Below are 22000 nucleotides of genomic sequence, written 5' to 3'. Positions count from 1 at the left end.
TTTTGAGTAAAAAAATTTTTTTGACAAATTTCAGATTTTTGAACTTTTTTGCAGGTCCGGGGTCATGAGATTTTTCAAAAATGGCTAAGTTCTTATATTAAAGGTAAGAGTCTAAAATTAACCGAAACCACTCGAAGTGTTGTTCGGAACGTATTTTAACACTTTCTTGGTTATTTCGAGTAAAAAAAAAATTTTTGAAAAATTTCAGATTTTTTGAACTTTTTTGCAGGTCCAGGGTCATGAGTGTTTTCAAAAATGGCTAAGTTCTTATCTTCAAGAAAAGAGTCTAAAATGCTCCGAAACTACCCAAAGTGTTGTTCGGAACGTATTTCAAGACTTACTTGCTTGTTTTGAGTAAAAAAATTTTTTTGACAAATTTCAGATTTTTGAACTTTTTTGCAGGTCCCGGGTCATGAGATTTTTCAAAAATGGCTAAGTTCTTATCTTAAAGGTAAGAGTCTAAAATTAACCGAAACCACTCGAAGTGTTGTTCGGAACGTATTTTAACACTTTCTTGGTTATTTCGAGTAAAAAAAATAGTTTTGAAAAATTTCAGATTTTTTGAACTTTTTTGCAGGTCCAGGGTCATGAGTGTTTTCAAAAATGGCTAAGTTCTTATCTTCAAGATAAGAGTCTAAAATTAACCAAAACTACCCAAAGTGTTGTTCGGAACGTATTTTAAAATTTTCTTGGTTGTTTCGAGTAAAAAAATAATTTTCAAAAATTTCAGATTTTTTGAACTTTTCTGCAGGTCTGGGGTCATGAGATTTTTCAAAAATGGCTAAGTTTTTATCTTAAAAGTAAGAGTCTCAAATTAAACGAAACCACCCGAACTGTTGTTCGGAACGTATTTTAACACTTTCTTGGTTATTTCGAGTAAAAAAAAAATTTTTGACAAATTTCAAATTTTTTGAACTTTTTGCAGGTCCGGGGTCATGAGATTTTTCAAAAATGGCTAAGTTCTTATCTTGAAGATAAGAGTCTGAAATTAGCCGAAACTACTCAAAGTGTTGTTCGGAACGTATTTCAAGACTTACTTGCTTGTTTTGAGTAAAAGAATATTTTTGAAAAATTTCAGATTTTTTGAACTTTTTTGCAGGTCCAGGGTCATGAGTGTTTTCAAAAATGGCTAAGTTCTTATCTTCAAGAAAAAAGTCTAAAATTAACCGAAACTACCCAAAGTGTTGTTCGGAACGTATTTCAAGACTTACTTGCTTGTTTTGAGTAAAAAAATATTTTTGACAAATTTCAGATTTTTTGAACTTTTCTGAAGGTCTGGGGTCATGAGATTTTTAAAAAATGGCTAACTTCTTATCTTGAATGTAAGAGTCTAAAATTCTCCGAAACTACTCGAAGTGTTGTTCGGAACGTGATTTAACACCTTCTTGGTTTTTTCAAGTAAAAAAGAACTCTTCAAATATTTCAGATTTTTTGAACTTTTTGCAGGTCCGGGGTCATGAGATTTTTCAAAAATGGCTAAGTTCTTATCTTAAAAGTAAGAGTCTCAAATTAAACGAAACCACCCGAACTGTTGTTCGGAACGTATTTTAACACTTTCTTGGTTATTTCGAGTAAAAAAAAAATTTTTGACAAATTTCAAATTTTTTGAACTTTTTGCAGGTCCGGGGTCATGAGATTTTTCAAAAATGGCTAAGTTCTTATCTTGAAGATAAGAGTCTGAAATTAGCCGAAACTACCCAAAGTGTTGTTCGGAACGTATTTCAAGACTAACTTGCTTGTTTTGAGTAAAAAAATATTTTTGACAAATTTAAGATTTTTTGAACTTTTTTGCAGGACCAGGTTCTTGAGAGTTTTCAAAAATGGCTAAGTTCTCATCTTGAAGGTAAGTGTCTAAAATTCTCTGATACTACCCGAAATGATGTTTGGAACGTATTGTAACACTTTCTTGTTTTCTTCAAGTGAAAAATTCTTTTGAAAAAATTCGGATTTTTTGACCTTTTTTGCAGGTCCGGAGTCCTGAGATTTTTCAAAAATGGCTAAATTCTTATCTTCAAGAAAAGAGTCTAAAATTAACCGAAACTACCCAAAGTGTTGTTCGGAACGTATTTCAAGACTTACTTGCTTGTTTTGATTAAAAAAATATTTTTGAAAAAAATCAGATTTTTTGAACTTTTTTGCAGGACCAGGTTCTTGAGATTTTTCAAAAATGGCTAAAATCTTCTCTTAAAGGTAAGCATCCAAAATTATCCGAAACTACCCGAAATGATGTTTTGAACTTATTTTAACACTTTCTTGGTTTTTTCGAATAAAAAAAAATTTTGACAAATTTCAAATTTTTTGAACTTTTTTGCTGGTCCAGGGTCATGAGATTTTTCTAAAATGGCTAAGTTCTTATCTTGAAGGTAAGAGTCTAAAATTAACCGAAACCACTCGAAGTGTTGTTCGGAACGTATTTTAACACTTTCTTGGTTATTTTGAGTAAAAAAAAAATTTTGAAAAATTTCAGATTTTTTGAACTTTTTTGCAGGTCCAGGGTCATGAGTGTTTTCAAAAATGGCTAAGTTCTTATCTTCAAGAAAAGAGTCTAAAATACTCCGAAACTACCCAAAGTGTTGTTCGGAACGTATTTCAAGACTTACTTGCTTGTTTTGAGTAAAAAAATTTTTTTGACAAATTTCAGATTTTTGAACTTTTTTGCAGGTCCCGGGTCATGAGATTTTTCAAAAATGGCTAAGTTCTTATCTTAAAGGTAAGAGTCTAAAATTAACCGAAACCACTCGAAGTGTTGTTCGGAACGTATTTTAACACTTTCTTGGTTATTTCGAGTAAAAAAAATAGTTTTGAAAAATTTCAGATTTTTTGAACTTTTTTGCAGGTCCAGGGTCATGAGTGTTTTCAAAAATGGCTAAGTTCTTATCTTCAAGATAAGAGTCTAAAATTAACCAAAACTACCCAAAGTGTTGTTCGGAACGTATTTTAAAATTTTCTTGGTTGTTTCGAGTAAAAAAATAATTTTCAAAAATTTCAGATTTTTTGAACTTTTCTGCAGGTCTGGGGTCATGAGATTTTTCAAAAATGGCTAAGTTTTTATCTTAAAAGTAAGAGTCTCAAATTAAACGAAACCACCCGAACTGTTGTTCGGAACGTATTTTAACACTTTCTTGGTTATTTCGAGTAAAAAAAAAATTTTTGACAAATTTCAAATTTTTTGAACTTTTTGCAGGTCCGGGGTCATGAGATTTTTCAAAAATGGCTAAGTTCTTATCTTGAAGATAAGAGTCTGAAATTAGCCGAAACTACCCAAAGTGTTGTTCGGAACGTATTTCAAGACTTACTTGCTTGTTTTGAGTAAAAGAATATTTTTGAAAAATTTCAGATTTTTTGAACTTTTTTGCAGGTCCAGGGTCATGAGTGTTTTCAAAAATGGCTAAGTTCTTATCTTCAAGAAAAAAGTCTAAAATTAACCGAAACTACCCAAAGTGTTGTTCGGAACGTATTTCAAGACTTACTTGCTTGTTTTGAGTAAAAAAATATTTTTGACAAATTTCAGATTTTTTGAACTTATCTGAAGGTCTGGGGTCATGAGATTTTTAAAAAATGGCTAACTTCTTATCTTGAATGTAAGAGTCTAAAATTCTCCGAAACTACTCGAAGTGTTGTTCGGAACGTGATTTAACACCTTCTTGGTTTTTTCAAGTAAAAAAGAACTCTTCAAATATTTCAGATTTTTTGAACTTTTTGCAGGTCCGGGGTCATGAGATTTTTCAAAAATGGCTAAGTTCTTATCTTAAAAGTAAGAGTCTCAAATTAAACGAAACCACCCGAACTGTTGTTCGGAACGTATTTTAACACTTTCTTGGTTATTTCGAGTAAAAAAAAAATTTTTGACAAATTTCAAATTTTTTGAACTTTTTGCAGGTCCGGGGTCATGAGATTTTTCAAAAATGGCTAAGTTCTTATCTTGAAGATAAGAGTCTGAAATTAGCCGAAACTACCCAAAGTGTTGTTCGGAACGTATTTCAAGACTAACTTGCTTGTTTTGAGTAAAAAAATATTTTTGACAAATTTAAGATTTTTGAACTTTTTTGCAGGACCAGGTTCTTGAGAGTTTTCAAAAATGGCTAAGTTCTCATCTTGAAGGTAAGTGTCTAAAATTCTCTGATACTACCCGAAATGATGTTTGGAACGTATTGTAACACTTTCTTGTTTTCTTCAAGTGAAAAATTCTTTTGAAAAAATTCGGATTTTTTGACCTTTTTTGCAGGTCCGGAGTCCTGAGATTTTTCAAAAATGGCTAAATTCTTATCTTCAAGAAAAGAGTCTAAAATTAACCGAAACTACCCAAAGTGTTGTTCGGAACGTATTTCAAGACTTACTTGCTTGTTTTGATTAAAAAAATATTTTTGAAAAAAATCAGATTTTTTGAACTTTTTTGCAGGACCAGGTTCTTGAGATTTTTCAAAAATGGCTAAAATCTTCTCTTAAAGGTAAGCATCCAAAATTATCCGAAACTACCCGAAATGATGTTTTGAACTTATTTTAACACTTTCTTGGTTTTTTCGAATAAAAAAAAATTTTGACAAATTTCAAATTTTTTGAACTTTTTTGCTGGTCCAGGGTCATGAGATTTTTCTAAAATGGCTAAGTTCTTATCTTGAAGGTAAGAGTCTAAAATTAACCGAAACCACTCGAAGTGTTGTTCGGAACGTATTTTAACACTTTCTTGGTTATTTTGAGTAAAAAAAAAAATTTTGAAAAATTTCAGATTTTTTGAACTTTTTTGCAGGTCCAGGGTCATGAGTGTTTTCAAAAATGGCTAAATTCTTATCTTCAAGAAAAGAGTCTAAAATTAACCGAAACTACCCAAAGTGTTGTTCGGAACGTATTTCAAGACTTACTTGCTTGTTTTGATTAAAAAAATATTTTTGAAAAAAATCAGATTTTTTGAACTTTTTTGCAGGACCAGGTTCTTGAGATTTTTCAAAAATGGCTAAAATCTTCTCTTAAAGGTAAGCATCCAAAATTATCCGAAACTACCCGAAATGATGTTTTGAACTTATTTTAACACTTTCTTGGTTTTTTCGAATAAAAAAAAATTTTGACAAATTTCAAATTTTTTGAACTTTTTTGCTGGTCCAGGGTCATGAGATTTTTCTAAAATGGCTAAGTTCTTATCTTGAAGGTAAGAGTCTAAAATTAACCGAAACCACTCGAAGTGTTGTTCGGAACGTATTTTAACACTTTCTTGGTTATTTTGAGTAAAAAAAAAAATTTTGAAAAATTTCAGATTTTTTGAACTTTTTTGCAGGTCCAGGGTCATGAGTGTTTTCAAAAATGGCTAAGTTCTTATCTTCAAGAAAAGAGTCTAAAATGCTCCGAAACTACCCAAAGTGTTGTTCGGAACGTATTTCAAGACTTACTTGCTTGTTTTGAGTAAAAAAATTTTTTTGACAAATTTCAGATTTTTGAACTTTTTTGCAGGTCCGGGGTCATGAGATTTTTCAAAAATGGCTAAGTTCTTATCTTAAAGGTAAGAGTCTAAAATTAACCGAAACCACTCGAAGTGTTGTTCGGAACGTATTTTAACACTTTCTTGGTTATTTCGAGTAAAAAAAATAGTTTTGAAAAATTTCAGATTTTTTGAACTTTTTTGCAGGTCCAGGGTCATGAGTGTTTTCAAAAATGGCTAAGTTCTTATCTTCAAGATAAGAGTCTAAAATTAACCAAAACTACCCAAAGTGTTGTTCGGAACGTATTTTAAAATTTTCTTGGTTGTTTCGAGTAAAAAAATAATTTTCAAAAATTTCAGATTTTTTGAACTTTTCTGCAGGTCCGGGGTCATGAGATTTTTCAAAAATGGCTAAGTTCTTATCTTAAAAGTAAGAGTCTCAAATTAAACGAAACCACCCGAACTGTTGTTCGGAACGTATTTTAACACTTTCTTGGTTATTTCGAGTAAAAAAAAAATTTTTGACAAATTTCAAATTTTTTGAACTTTTTGCAGGTCCGGGGTCATGAGATTTTTCAAAAATGGCTAAGTTCTTATCTTGAAGATAAGAGTCTGAAATTAACCGAAACTACCCGAAGTGTTGTTTGGAACGTATTTTAAGACTTTCTTGCTTGTTTCGAGTAAAAAAATATTTTTAAAAATTTCAGATTTTCTGAACTTTTCTGCAGGTCTGGGGTCATGAGATTTTTCAAAAATGGCTAAATTCTTTTCTGCAAGGTAAGCGTCTAAAATTTACCGATACTACCCAAATTGTTGTTCGAAACATATTTTTAGACTTTCTTGCTTGTTTCGAGTAAAAAACATTGTTGAAAAATTTCAGATTTTCTAAACTTTTTTGCATGTCTGGGGTCATGAGATTTTTCAAAAATGGCTAAGTTCTTATCTTCAAGAAAAGAGTCTAAAATTAACCGACACTACCCAAAGTGTTGTTCGGAACGTATTTTAAAACTTTCTTGCTTGTTTCGAGTAAAAAAATATTTTTGACAACTTTCAGATTTTTTGAACTTTTTTGCAGGTTTGGGGTCATGAGATTTTTAAAAAATGGCTAAATTCTTATCTTGAAGTTAGGAGTCTAAAATTCTCCGAAACTACCCAAATTGTTGTTCGGAACGTATTTTTAGACTTTCTTGCTTGTTTCGAGTAAAAAATATTGTTGAACAATTTCAGATTTTCTGAACTTTTCTGCAGGTCTGGGGTCATGAGATTTTTCAAAAATGGCTAAATTCTTTTCTGCAATGTAAGCGTCTAAAATTTACCGATACTACCCAAATTGTTGTTCGAAACGTATTTTTAGACTTTCTTGGTTTTTTCGAGTAAAAGAAATTCTTGAAAAACTTCAGATTTTCTGAACTTTCTTTGCAGGTCTGGGGTCATGAGATTTTTCAAAAATGGCTTAGTTCTTATCTTCAAGAAAAGAGTCTAAAATTCGCCGAAACTACCTAAATTGTTGTTCGGAACGTATTTTTAGACTTTCTTGCTTGTTTCGAGTAAAAAAATTGTTGAAAAATTTCAGATTTTCTGAACTTTTTTGCATGTCTGGGGTCATGAGATTTTTCAAAAATGGCTAAGTTCTTATCTTCAAGAAAAGAGTCTAAAATTAACCGACACTACCCAAAGTGTTGTTCGGAACGTATTTTAAAACTTTCTTGCTTGTTTCGAGTAAAAAAATATTTTTGAAAAGTTTCAGATTTTTTGAACCTTTTTGCAGGTCCGGGGTCATGACATTTTTAAAAAATGGGCAAGTTCTTATCTTAAAGGTAAGTGTCTAAAATTCTCTGAAACTACCCAAAATGATGTTCGGAACGTATTTTAACACCTTCTTGGTTTTTTCGAGTAAAAAAGAATTTTTCAAAAATTTCAGATTTTTTGAACTTTTTCGCAGGTCCAGGGTCATGAGATTTTTCAAAAATGGCTTAGTTCTTATCTTCAAGAAAAGAGTCTAAAATTCTCTGAAACTACCCGAAATGATGTTCGGAACCTATTTTAACACTTTCTTGGTTTTTTCGAGTAAAAAAAGTTTTTTGAAAAATCTCAGATTTTTTGACCTTCTTTGCAGGTCTGGGGTCATGATATTTTTCAAAAATGGCTAAGTTCTCATCTTCAAGGTAAAAGTCTAAAATTCACCGAAACTATCCAAATTGTTGCTCGGAACGTATTTCAAGACTTTCTTGCTTGTTTCAAGTAAAAAAATATTTTTGAAAAATTTCAGATTTTTTGAACTTTTTTGCAGGTCCGGGGTCATGAAATTTTTCAAAAATCGAAACATTACCATTTTAAACCAAGATCCAATTTTTTTACAATCAACATCTAATGGATCAAGATCCAATTTCATAGACTTGTCAAAATTGGACCAGAACATATAGATATTTCTACATTTGGTAAAATGAGAGTATTATATGCTATTTAAGTCCTTAGTAGGACAATGTCACTTGCGCTTGATCCATTACTTCCCAAATGGGGAGGCAGATGAAACAGCAAAGCTTTGCTCTCTAGTCAATGATTTCTTTGACATGTGCAATGTGAGATCCACCTCAGAGTGCACAAGAAAGAGAAATAGCAATTTGGAGCCCTTTAAGTCGGTGGATGACCCATGCCTTGCATGGATGAAGGATTGCTTTTTGCAATACTTTGGGAAATGGTTTCAAACAATAGAGGATACTGATGAGATCTCCAAGGAAGATAAAAGCAAAATGTCCAAACAAACATTTGAGGGGTACAAAAGTACAATTAACTCGACAATTGAGCTTATCGGGTTTCTTTTAGTTAACGGTGTCAAGTATGTTTTGATAGAGAGATTGATGCAAGATGTGCTGGAAGAATATTTTGGCTACCAAAAGTCTCATGGGCGTAGATGTGATAACCCGATGGCCAGTGTGGTTACAATGACCAAATTATTAACATGTAACGAACAATTGCACCAAAGGGCAATGTTAGAGGTAAACATTCGCTGAAATGGTCAAAAGTGAGTGATGAACCACTTCCAACAAAATAAATTAAAAAGTAACTGTTAATTTGTTTATCGATTTCTATTAATAAGTCTTAGGATACAAGTAGTCTATAATAAATCGCATATTAAATTGAAAATTGAAATAGCTTAAAGTTTTTCTAGCTTTACAAAGGTAAGCTTTAAAAAGGTGTTTGTATGGCAACTTACTTATTATTTGATTTTATCCCCCCCCCCCCCCCTGGAATGATATCTTGGGGTTAATCTAATTCAGGCATCCAAAATTATTCAGATTAAGGCCCTCAAGGTTTGTGGTATGGACAAAATTACAATAAGGTAGAGCTTATAAAAAGGCTTATAAAAACAAGTAATATAGACAAAATATCCAAGTTTCTTGTAGAGATGTTTTATGTTTTTCTAAGTTCCTTTGATACAACAAGTTACATATCAGTCAGTTAATATTAAAACAAAATTATTTCTGTTGGCTTTCCTCTGCCTTTTTCTTCAGTGTTTTTCTCAGTGCCTTTTGTTTTTTCTCAAGGGGTTGTTGAGCTAGATGTCTTTTCCAAATATCTTTGGTGTGGGAAAAACATCGAATTCTTACAAACAATTTGATAATCATTTGTAAACAAAGATCAGTTCATTCAGTGCTTATTAGATTCTCATCATGGTTCAACATGATAGAATTCCAAATTGAGACGACAGATGGATGGCAAAGGCAAAGTTTTATTATATCATCAATAGGGATGGACCTTGGTGTGGATTTGGTCAGCCTTCTGAATGTATTCTCCACTATTTCAATGATTCCCATCAGCTTTGTTGAAGGTGCTCACAAACCGCCCCTGTCCAAGCTTGCAATGAAGGCATTTTGGGAAGTTTTAACCGATAAAGTTTTGGCAATTGCCACGGGCTTTTTCTCTTGTGAAAACAACCTTTTCATGAATTTGGCTTAGAACTGAACAGGCAACATAGGCCAACGGACCGCGTTCTTCCTGTCTTAGCCCCTTGCTACACAAATTCTCCACATCACCGAGCATTCCCTTTTTTACGTGATACAGCATGGCTGTCGCAAACTTTAAAAGAAATTTATTTCCTTCTTTCACACTTCTATCAGGAAAAAATTCGAGCGTTTTCGCAAAAATTGTTGAATATTTTGTATAGAAGCTATCATGGTCGTTCTTGTAATGTGATAACAAATTGTCTATGGACGAAAGGAGCCGTAGGGGAACTTCACTTGGCAGTCTTTCAATTAATTCTGCACTGTACATATTTTCCTTTAATGCATTCTCCTTCATTTCTCTAGCAATAACAACAAAGTCTTCAGCCTTGAGAAATGGCTCTTTTGGCAAAGAATAATGATTTCTCTCAATGTGAACTTCTAGGCCACTTTTTGATCGGCAGATTCGTTGACACAAGTTGCAAGGAAATTCTTGCGCACCAATCAGTTAAATAACATCATCGTCCAAAATGAATGTGGTAGGAAGACTTTCATCTTCAAAAACAAAATCAATAGTTGAAATAAGTGAATCTGAAAATGTAAATTCGTCATCGAGAAGCGCTTCGATCTCACTCACTTCACTGTTTGTCGCCATTGCGATAGAAAACCTTACCAGTTCGTCGTCATGTGACCATTAGTTCAACCTTATTTCGCAAAATCCTTTGTTCCACCGTTTGCCTTCCTAACCATTCCTTTTCTATTGGCTATGATTGTTTTGATTAAAAAATTTTTTAAAAGTTTTTTGCAGGTCCGTGGTCATGAATTTTTTCAAAAATGACTAAGTCCTTTTTTCCATAAAACAAGCCTAAAATTAACTGAAATTACATGAAATTGTGTTCGGAACGTAAATTAAGACTTTCTTTATTGTTTTGAGTAAAAAAAGTTTTTTAAAAAATTCAAGATTTTTTCAGTTTTTTGCAGGTGCGGAGTCATGATTTTTTTCAAAAATGACTCAGTCCTTTTATCATAATATGAGCCTAAAATTAACTGAAATTACCTGGAAAGGTGTTTGGAACGTAAATTTAAACTTTCTTGGTTGCTTCGAATAAAATATTTTTTGACAAAATTCACGATTTTTGAAGTTTTTTGCAGGTCAGGGGTCATGATTTTTTTCAAAAATGACACAGTCCTTTTTTCATAATATGAGCCTAAAATCAACTGAAATTACATGAAATTGTGTTCGGAACGTAAATTAAGACTTTCTTTATTGTTTTGAGTAAAAAAAGTTTTTTAAAATATTCAAGATTTTTTCAGTTTTTTGCAGGTCCGGAGTCATGATTTTTTTCAAAAATGACTCAGTCCTTTTATCATAATATGAGCCTAAAATTAACTGAAATTACCTGGAAAGGTGTTTGGAACGTAAATTTAAACTTTCTTGGTTGCTTCGAATAAAATATTTTTTGACAAAATTCACGATTTTTGAAGTTTTTTGCAGGTCAGGGGTCATGATTTTTTTCAAAAATGACACAGTCCTTTTTTCATAATATGAGCCTAAAATCAATTGAAATTACTTGAAATGGTGTTTGGAACGTAAATTAAGATTCTTGGTTGCTTTGAATAAAAAAAAATTTTTTGAAAAATTCATAGTATTTTAATTTATTTCCAATTTTGTTGTAAAATATTCTATATATTTTCTTTAATATTTTTTTCAGATATGCATTGGAGATCCAAAAAAAGGTCCTCAAATGAATTAAGAGAGGTATTTTCTCAGCATTTTATGTTGTTTCGAGTAAAAAAACTTTTTCAAAAATTCTAAATTTTTGAAGTTCTTTGCAGATTCAGGGTCATGAACTTTTTCAAAAGTGACTCAGTTCTTTTTCATAATATGAGCCTAAAATTAACTGAAATTACCTGAAATGGTATTGGGAACGTAAATTAAGACTTTCTTGATCAGTTCGAGTAAATAAAACTTTTTGGAAAAATTAAAAATTTTATGAGCCTGAAATTCACTGAAGTTACCTGAAATGGTGTTCGGAACGTAAATCAAGACATTCTTGGTTGTTTAGAGTAAAACAAAACTTTTAAAAAAATTCAAATTTTTTAAAGTTTCTTGCTGGATAATGATTGCGAATTTGAAAAAGACAACGTTTTTGTCGAAAACCAACCAAAATCGATTGAGTATGATCAGAAATTACTTTAAAGAATGAAGAATGACCCCAAAGGCACTCCAAAGGCAAGTGTATAGGCTTACCAAAACTGCTTATTTTTGAATGTAAATTTTTTCGTTTAAAACCAACTAATATCGATTGAACATTATCAGAAATCTTCAAAAATAAAGAAAGACTCCAAGGGCATTCATTTATTTGAAGAAAATTGCTACTTTTTAGAGAAAAGCATATTTTTGAAAAAGGGAAAGTCTATAGGCTTACCAAAATTTCCAATTTTTTAAGGTAAAGTTTTTCATCTAAAACCAAACAAAATCGATTGAATATGATCAGAAACTACTAGATATGTAGAATGACTCTAAAGGCACTCATTTATTTGAAGAACATCGCGACTTTTTAGAACATGCCATTTTTGGAAGTCTATAGATATTCATTTTTCCAGTAAAATCTACCCAAATCAATTAAATGTTGTAAGAAACTGCAAAAAATTAAGAAAGGGCTCTGCATTATTTGTCGAAAATCACTTTTTAGCGGAGACTATTTTATGTAAAAAGGCAAGTCGATAGATTTACTGAAATCTCCAATATTTGAAGGTCAATTTTTTGGTCTATAACAGACCTAGTTCAATTAAATATGTTCAGGAATTAGAAAAACAAATAAAGAAAGACTCCAAGGTCTCTCTCTCCATTTTTTGACTAAATTCTTAAGTTTTTAGAGGAGACAATGTTTCAAAAAAAGCCATGTATATAGGTTTTCCAAAAGTGTCAGTTGTTTAGCGGCTTTAATCGATTATTTTGGCTTGTGAAGCTTCTTTAGAATAGAGAAAAATTTATTAGGAATCAAGATCTGAATTTTGTTGATTTAAAATGGACCTTGTTTGCGCTACAGAGGAATTAAAACATCTCGATGATATATGCCGCCATTGTATTTTTCGCGGTTTTTGCCCCACTTCTGTATTGGCATCCCGGACGTCTATTCATCACCGCTTTGTCATTCGAAAATAATGAATCTGAAAAATTTTGAATTTTGCAGAAACAAATTTGATAAAATCTATCTTAGTGCCGTTTAGTATATTTAGTAAAACACATTGGTTAGAGTTAAACAAAAAAAATCACTTTTATGCTATGGAAAAAGCAAGCGTAAAGGCTTTGAATCTTTGTTAATTTTTGTTGAAAATGTTATAATTAAATTTTCCTTTAAGCACCTTTTCATAAATCAAGATGCAGAAGGTTTTTATACAACGATAAAAATCCCAAACTGAATGAGTGAAGATACTCGATTTGCAAGACATTTCATTATTTTACGTACATATAATACAGTGTGTCTAGATTGTAAGAGTTTTAAAGTTATCTCGCAGGATACTTGTATACGCAGGATACGAATGAATAAATATTCTAAAATTTATCACTGAGTCCAGAACTAACTGTATTGATGACATAAACTGCAAAGGTTGAGGATCTTCTTTTTAATTTTGACAGTCAAACAGTTTGTTAACGAGGCAATTGATATCCTAAATAATTCTACCAAAGTATTCGCATTTTAGGGCTTTCTGTTCTTTTCCAGGTGACATTGCGATCATTATATAACGGACTATTTGAATAGCACATATGATTACGGTATGCTTTTGTTATAATGAAAAATTTCACAAATGTCAACTCCTCTTTCTAATTAAAACGTAATAAAACGGCACCAGAGAAAAGCAGTTTCTAAGCCAGTTTCCTTGTTTCTACGAAGTCTTGTGAAAGGGTTTTTGAGACAAATTATGGCAGAATATTACATAACATAAAACTATTGCTTTAAATTATCTAATCCTAACCTTATTTGATGAAGTATAGTTAAACTACACGCAAGTGTCTTCGAACATTTGTAATAACGTCACATTAAAAATGCATGCAAGCGAATCAATTGCCGCATGGATTCAGGCTTGTGCGTCAATAGACCATCATGAATTCTCTAAAACTTTTTCATATGAACTTCAAAAGGCATTAAAAATGCATAATAAAATTTGGTTTAGCAATCAGAGCTGATGCGATCGGGGCTGTAGAGGCGTCAACCTTTGGACAAGGGTCTATTTCTGATTTCAAGCTGCTGTCGCCAAATGCAGCGGTTCTACGCTTGACAGAGAATTTACTTGAGGCAATACCTACAAAAAACATTTCACATCCATATCTTCTGGAAATTTCATATCTTTTTGTCAAAATCGATCTTTTATTAAAATTCTTTTCCTGCCCTGTTGTAGCCGTAAGATACTCGAAAGAGAAGAGATTTCTTAATTGGCGCCTTGCATATTAAAAGTCTAAAAACGAATAGTGTAAACGAACAAAACAAAGGGTAAAAGATATGGTAATAGATGGTAGGAGGGTAACGGGAGTAACTACACCCAACACAGTAAGCAATGCCAGCTTTACATTAGGCCTGGAAGATACTAATTCGTTTCTCGCGAGTGCTTTATCTACAAAAGCAGGGTATAGCAGTATAATACTTTACAAAGCTGTGTGGTACTATAATTAAAGGATTGAAACGCGTGTAGTAAATCTATTTACTATTTCCAGAATAGTATGGCTGAGCGAATTGTACACTGTGTTACAAAATATCATCTATTGTACAACCATGGCTTTCTCGTAACTATACCAAAGGAACCTTGTACTCCGAAATCGTACCAGGATCTCCTGGCATTTCTCTATACGTCTTTTTCACTGTTTGGCGGTTGTGTTAACATAATGACGGTATTGGTGCAGAGCGGATAAACAAATTAAAGGCACTGACTGAAAATCAAGTGGCTACGTTTAAGGTGGAATTGGAATTTGGTTAAATAGTCAAATAAAATGAAGACCATCAGCGTCCCATAATCTGATTGGTTGTCCGGTAGAGCATATCAACAAAAACGTCAATCAATCACACTTGCTCGAAGCGTGATCTGGTTTTTTCATCAGCACTTGTGTCACTATTTAGTGTTAGTAGCTTTATACAATCTTCTATACCGAAGTGAGCATCTGTACAAATTCTGAAAAGATAGAATAATTAGAGGTGATTAACGATTTCACTAACAATGATCCCCTTTATAAAGGTCTGAAGATTTTCTTAAAGGATCTGATTCAATTATACTTGCCTTAAAGTGTAAATCTAAATTTACAAATCGATTGTTATCAAAAGTTTAGCATGTTTAAAATAATTTTATCGAACAAGTTTAGCAATCTAGCAATTCTCAGTGAACTACCTTTCATCTCATCCTATAATCTGCAAAATACTTACTGATTAACATTGCTTCTAAAGCAACGAAATAAATATAGATTCTTTTATCATAACGTTTTCTGTAAAAAGTGAGCAAACAATCTATTAATATCCATCATTTTTATTGTTGTCGAAACAATACCATATTTCTATGTATTTCCCTATATTAAGCTAGAAAACTAAGTTTCGGCATAGTTTAAAGATGTGGTGGAAGACAAAAAAGAAAACTGGGTAAAGGTACTCCAATCTAAAAATAGCTTTTGGGGGCCTTATTAAGTGCGGTCTGCATCTCATCTTATTCAGCAAGTCAAATTGTGTACTTTTACCAAATATCATGCTTGTATCATAAAATGCACAATTCGTCCTATTTTTGAGGTCATTCTGTCGAAAAAAGGCGGCCTTTTCGTTTGTATGTAGATCAAACAGTAGAGCAATTTTGGTTGGGAAAATAATGAACAGTATAGCAAAATAGCTCGGGAAATAAAGTATTGAATACTGTATTTATATAGGTATTTGGAGGGTCTGTACTATCAGTTTAAGGTTCAATGACAGAAACTAAGCAACTAGAGATTTAATGTAATTTGCTGATCTCTACCAATAAGAATCTATTTCAAATTTTAGGCTGGATGGCTTCCTATATAATGGGGGTTTAATTTCATAATTTAATCCTTTAGGGTCCTAACCAACTAGGTTCTTATAGGCGCATGTTTACTTTATAAATGGCCTACCAAATGAAGCAAAATAGGAAAAATCTACCTTCGTAGTTGATTTGGCCGTCGCCATCAATATCAATCTCTTCTATCATTTCATCGACTTCTTCCTCCGAGAAAATTTCACCCATCTCAAGAGCAGCGTCTTTAAACTCTGCAACACTAATAGTTCCACTGCCATCTGCGTCAAAGACCCTGAAAGCATCCCTTAACATATCCTCGTCACTGAAATCTTTCATTTTCATTGCCATCAAACATAGGAATTCAGGAAAATCTATAATGCCATTACCTGAGTAAGAAGGACAAACAGGCCGGATGTTAAAAATTGGAATTGTAGTAACTCTGAGATGAATAGCATTTAATTTTATCTTGAGATTATTTCAAACTTTTCGTGGTATCAAAGTTCAAGTGCTTTATCAATGTTCATACAAAATTGTAAATTGCCAATTTCCAGAAGTAACTTAAAGATACATTTTCTTAAAACTTTGAGGCTAATAGTTTCTTACCAGATTCATTCAATGGCGTAACAAACTAATTTAATTTGGCAAAGGAAACCTTTTCAGATGCAAATAAGGCTCAAATGTATTATCGAACACTTAGGCCTTTCAAAGTGACGATTATACAAACGTTACTGCCATGTCAATCCAAGGGTAAATAGCTCTGTTTATAAGACTTTATAGCTATTGTAATTCGTTATATTTATGATTATGAATTAAAGCTAGACTAGATTATTTTATTGTATAAGGCTATAGCAAAGTTAGTTCTTTTCCCAGATCTGAAAACTGCCCGGTTAATCTTTCAGTCGCCTCTAGCTGCCATTTGTGGATAAAAATATATTAGCAAGATTGCTACTATTATCGACAGCAGGTTCGTTGGTGAGCCTTCCTTTATTTTCTAACAAGTTCGCAAACTTACTGACGTTGAAGCCCTGCATGGGGAAAAAGTCTTCGTTTTTGCAATTAAAATTTTCGAAAAGGGTGTCATTACATCGCCCCCCCCCCCCCCCCATCGTTCCCTTGAACTTTTAAAACATTTCACCTCTTCATTCTACCGCGTTATTGTTTAAAAAATCTGTTAAGAAGTTTTCTCACTTACCATCAAAATCTACGTCATTGATAATGTCTTGAAGTTCTTCTTCAGTAGGGTTTTGACCCAGCGTTCTCATTAGATTTCCAAGTTCTTTAGTTGTAATATAACCAGTTCCGTCTTTGTCAAACAGGGAAAATGCTTCTTTGAAATCTAAAAAATGCATTATAAATAATCTTGTTCTAATATGCTAATTAAGTAAATGAAAAATCATGATGTAGAAGTTTGATGTTTTTTTTTAAAAATTTTTGGTGTCATGCATAATTTCATCAAAAATTTAATAAGTTTAGGCCCGTTTTACTGTTGGTTTAGACATAATCTCTTTGCAAACTCTTTCTCTCGCTTGTCTGTATTGACCTAGAAGCTAGCTCTATTCCAACTCTGAACAAAGCAATCACGTAGGAGCAAGTTTTTTGGCTCAGCCCAGTTTTCAATTATATTCATACTAATTACATCATAGATGGACCGTTAATCTTCTTATACATAAATTCTTTTCACTAGAATTTTCTTCAATAGAAAATCATTCTTTGCCTGGATTTGATGACGAGAGTTTGACTGTTGATTCAAAATTATTAACTCTAGAATTTTCAAGAAATAAAAAGAAACCTCAATCAATATCTTTACCTTTAATTTCTTCTTCAGTTAGCTTCTCGACCTAAAATTTTGAAAGTCAATTTACAATCATTGTGAAAACTTAAATATATTTTGATTAAGTATAAAACACATACTTTATCAAACAGTTAAAAGCTCAAACTGCAATTTATGGTAATTATAACAATGAAAGGCAACTTTTTTCCTTGACATTGTCTATGCAAACCAAAAGGTATGACAGATACAGAAATAGATGCTTATAACTCGACTCAAATACATAAATTTTCGGAGTGAATGAATTTGAAGCTGATGATTTCATTTTTCCATTGCCACATTCAATATCAATATCTTGCTGATTGAAATAATTACAGGAACATGGAATGCAATATAATATTTATTGAATAAGCTGAGAGGTTTATCAAAGACAATAAATTTTCTAATGCAAAATATATGATAGAAAGCATTCATTAAAAAAGTATAACAAAACGTGTCGTTAACTATTTTCTGATTGTTCAGTGATAATTATCTAAAAATTTTCGATAAAACAATATAAAAGCAAAGAAGATTTATGATTTGCTTTAAATAAGAGGACAATTTAAGCTTGTGAATACTGAGGATAGATTTTCGCTTTCTCCCTCAAGAAAGAGAGTTTAGCGAAACGGCAAACGTATCAACTGCAATAGCACCCTTATCTCGACTCTCTCGATGTTTACTATCTTTAAAGTTACTACAAGAAAAGCAATGCTACTCTGATAAAACATAGTTTGTCAGTCAGTGAGAAACATTACTTAATTTGGTCTATGCTTTATTTTGTCAAAAAAGGCATCTCTGAATTGCTTTTCTTAATTCAAGGATTAGTATGATCACCAGATAGTTAATATTTGAATTGGATTTTAAGCATGTGCTTGCGTTTTTCTGACTGACCTATTTCAATCCACAACTGGGTCTATCTTGAGCTTTTCGACCCTGATGATGACGTCATATATTCTGAGGAGTGTTTGACAAAAACTCAAGTCATATTGCAAGATTTTTGTTTTTTTCAAAGCCATTTTCAGTTTTTGTACAGGCAGAAAGTTGTTAACTGTCTTAATTTTCGATAAATATTTTGTTAAAACCTCATAACAATCTGCTACAAATGACGTTTTAACAGTGCCTCATCAGAATAAAACTATTCTTCGTGCATTCAAACATTTTACGCATAAACAGTTCTCATAGGAGTGTTATGAAGTTGGATTTTAGTTCCTATGATATCAAACAAAATTGCTTTCTTTCAAAACACGAGACTTCAGCTGTATCGTTTGATGTCATTCTTTTGAAGAGAAAGCAAAATCAATTTTGAAATGTCCTCCTTAGTTTAATGTGTCCTCCTATGTAAAACAGATTATAAATAGTTAATGCTGTACTAGTCTCTTATCTGATCATGCTTATGCAACTATCGAACAAACTCAAACAATGATTATGCTAGATGATTATTGCAGAATCTTTTCAGCTTTACTTGCGCCCTTTTCAAATTATTATTAAAATCATTGAAAAAGCTAGTGGAGAAACCTTGCTGTTTAAATGCTTCATTTTGTTGTCGTATTTCTGTAAATAGCAATTCATGTAGGTATTCTCGTAAGAAAGAGATAATATTAGAACATGATGTATATGACCACACTGCGCTGCCTACAAATCATAAATTTAGCACCTGTCTACCATGAAAACCCACTGTCGGGAAAGCAAATAGAAAATGACTGCATAGTGGCAATTCATGCTAAAATGTTTACAGCAAGCTACAAACCCGAACATAAATGATTGAGACTTTTCAAGGAAAGCTTATATTTTCACTTTATTTTAAAAATAACTCCCCCCCTCCCCCAATTCAATGTTGAATGCATGATTCTGAAGAAGAAATGATAGAACTACAAATCCAACATTGATTCGGGGGGGAAGGGGGGATTCTAATTTATGAGGCGACATAAAGTATTAAATTGCAGAAATTGCCTGAATTTGAGAAAGGAAAGTTTATTTCAAAGCCTCATCATTTCTTTCTTTTGATCCTAGTTCTGTGGAATTGGCCTACCATCACGGGCACCTTTTTTCAAAAGACAGAACTCTGTCCCGACACTGAGGGTCTGTAGTATATAGAAACAAACCTCTTTTATAATTTGCTAGGAGATGTTTTCGCAGCAAATATCTTAATTAGAAATAGTTGCAAGAATGTTCATCCAGAGTGCTCAATGTACTTCATAGATAATTGATCACAAACGTGCCGTGCCGCCGTAAAGCCTGGAGAAACCACTTTGACATGAAGATCGAGTAAAAAATAGATTCAGTGCAAATAATGATGCAATCTTTCATAATGTGAGCAAACTAGAAAACTTTTTGCTGTGCTTTACCGACTGCGTGAACAGATTTTCCAAACGATTTTTCTATGTGACCTGGACAAAGCACATTTTGGGCAGGTTAATCCGAAAAATACCGCAACAAATCATAACGAAAGACAAGAATTTTTTGGCCACGCTTTTTTAGACACATAAAATATTTTTGAGAAAAGTTCTTAGGGGCACAATTACATTATACCGTAGAAATCGCCTAATAGATATTTTCCTAATAGAAATCGTTTCAATATTGATCAGGCAAAGTTTAGATAATTTCAGCCACCGTGAAGTTTCGTCTGTTCTGAAACCAAGTTCTAGGCTAAGTTTTACTGATTTACCTTAATTTTACTGTTTTTACTGTCTTTGCTATATAAAGCTTATTTTACATACAACCAATTGATATAGCTTTTAGTTCATTAATTCGGTCCAGGGCAATCTGTTCCTTAGGTTTTAGGTGACCAAGGGGGATTCATCCGATACATTTGTAGGGGGGACGAGTCTAAACTTCATTTTGTTTAAAGGCTGTTATTCTATCCGTTTGTCCGAACCAATGAGTAAGTGCAACATATGCACATGCGCATTGCGGTAAAGGCTTCTTGACAAAATTTACATATCATGAAGCTTCACAGCAATTAATCACATCTATCGTATATCATAGCTGCATCGTATAAACTAGATCCTCGCTCCCACTCTGCCATGACACTCTTTTCTCTATGTGTCCTTTGTCTTTTGAATCGAGTCTTACTAATCCCCCTAAATATTAACTGTGCATGTCTATATTATGCAAAAATTTGCAATCCAACAAAAATTCGTGCAGATGCTTGTATGTCCCATCAACAAAATTGTGCCACTTGTGTTAGCAAATTGCTAAATATTGAGCCCGGATCGCTGGCGATTTCCCAGGTTTAGGGTCACTCTAGTAAAGGACAGAAAAAATAATTAGCTAGGGTATATGAGAATTAGTAAAAATACTCATAAGAATCTGCTGTTAGGCTTTGCTTCCTTAATCTTTTAAAATTGCAAAGGGTGACCGAGTAAATATTGAATGGCTTGCAAGTTGTACCTGTTCGCAATTAACAAATAATAGCAAAGCTGATAAAATCAGCAATGTTATCAATTGACATGAATATTATTTACAGACAGGTGACACCCAATATGTACGTAGGGCGAACCTATAGTAATTAAAGAGCCAGTAAATGTAGGGCAGGAAAATTAACCCAAGTTTGCTTGTGTAGAGATCACATTGCAACCTCTATGTAACAGAATCCTGTTTGACCAAGTTACTGTCTGTTGAAAGAAGGTGTCCTTTCTAGTGAGGTGTTGTCCTAGGTGAAGAACGGGGCAAATGAATTGATAAGGAGAATAGGACAGGAATCGAGGTGCTCTCTCCCTTCTTTATCTTCTTCACAATTTCATTAATATCTTATCATACCTTAACTTTCTAGAGCTCTGGTACCCAGGGTAAGAGTGTCGGTTGCAGGGAGGGTGTTCTTTGTATAATTAAGACTTTATCTAGGTTCGTGTCTGTTGTAGGGAGGGGCCCGTGGTATAGAGGTGCTCGTTGTAGTTGATTATCAGCTGAAGGGAGCGCCCATTGCAAAGAGGTTTAAAAAAGTTTTTCAAAAATCAAGTTACAGTGTCGAGTAATAGTAGTTTTACTTTTTCTCTTTTCAACTGACATAATCAAGCTAACAATCAAAAACGTTGCTTTGCTAAATATAATTTTACCTTGATAAAGTTTTTTCACAAGCTTAAATAATTTGAACAGCCTTTGGTTGAAATATAAGATCGACGATAAGCAAATAATATTTTAAGAGATACTTGATCCTATTTGAGATGATATTCATTTGAAAATATCTTAGCAGGTATTATAGTATAACAATATTCTCCATATATGATTTCAACGAAGAACTGTACAATACGACGAGAAGTTAAGTGTCAATGTCTATTGGTTTACCTAAGCACTGGCAGTTTATATAATATGTCTAAGATTGGATATCAGCAGCATTGCAAGATAATGTCGAAGTACTTTTATGCATAGTATTGGTTTTCTCAGTGGATTTTCCAGATATCATGCTAGCATACAAAAACCTAAAGTTCTGTAGTAAACACTGGAACAACGAGGAGAAAGTTGAGCAATAGATGAGAAATTGTCAACAGTTTATTTATCAAGCTGTAAATTTAAAGGTCATCATAAACAGATCACGGTATCAAAAATTGCCCGAATCTTGCATTCGCTAATTCATTTGCTAGTTTTTACAACTACAAAATTCTCCAGATAAATGTTTCAGCTTCTAGTGCAGAGCATTTGAAATGAAACTGAATACTAAATACGCACTAATCTAACCTTGCTTCTTTTGTTGCTTCTTAGATGATATTTTCCCTCGTATTGCTGAACCGCAGTTTTGCATAATAAGCTCTGAATTCACAATTGTAGCACGGAGAAGATTAAATTTAAGTACAAAAGATACGTGCCTTGAAATAAGCTAGTACCTTGAAGTAGCGT

The 22000-nt window shown here is 32.6% G+C and overlaps 1 protein-coding gene across 3 annotated transcripts in view; it reads right to left on the bottom strand.

Moving 5' to 3' along the window:
* Positions 1 to 12774: 12774 nt before the first annotated feature.
* The window catches only part of LOC135687956 (neo-calmodulin), a 28313-nt gene continuing 19087 nt past the window's right edge, over positions 12775 to 22000 (bottom strand). For all 3 annotated transcript variants that reach the window (XM_065204593.2, XM_065204591.2, XM_065204590.2), the window contains 4 exons: positions 17168 to 17198; positions 16553 to 16696; positions 15504 to 15746; positions 12775 to 14520 (listed from right to left, as the gene is read on the bottom strand). In XM_065204593.2, the coding sequence (XP_065060665.1) occupies positions 14492 to 14520; positions 15504 to 15746; positions 16553 to 16696; positions 17168 to 17198 (447 nt within the window). In that variant the 3' untranslated portion in view covers positions 12775 to 14491. The remainder of the gene's footprint in view (positions 14521 to 15503; positions 15747 to 16552; positions 16697 to 17167; positions 17199 to 22000) is intronic.

Source organism: Rhopilema esculentum, chromosome 19, assembly GCF_057945365.1.
Source record: "Rhopilema esculentum isolate cy_ngs chromosome 19, ASM5794536v1, whole genome shotgun sequence".
In the NCBI taxonomy this organism is placed as follows: Eukaryota; Metazoa; Cnidaria; class Scyphozoa; order Rhizostomeae; family Rhizostomatidae; genus Rhopilema; species Rhopilema esculentum.
Note: the sequence above shows the minus strand (reverse complement) of the source record. Positions and strands in the feature narration are given on the sequence as shown.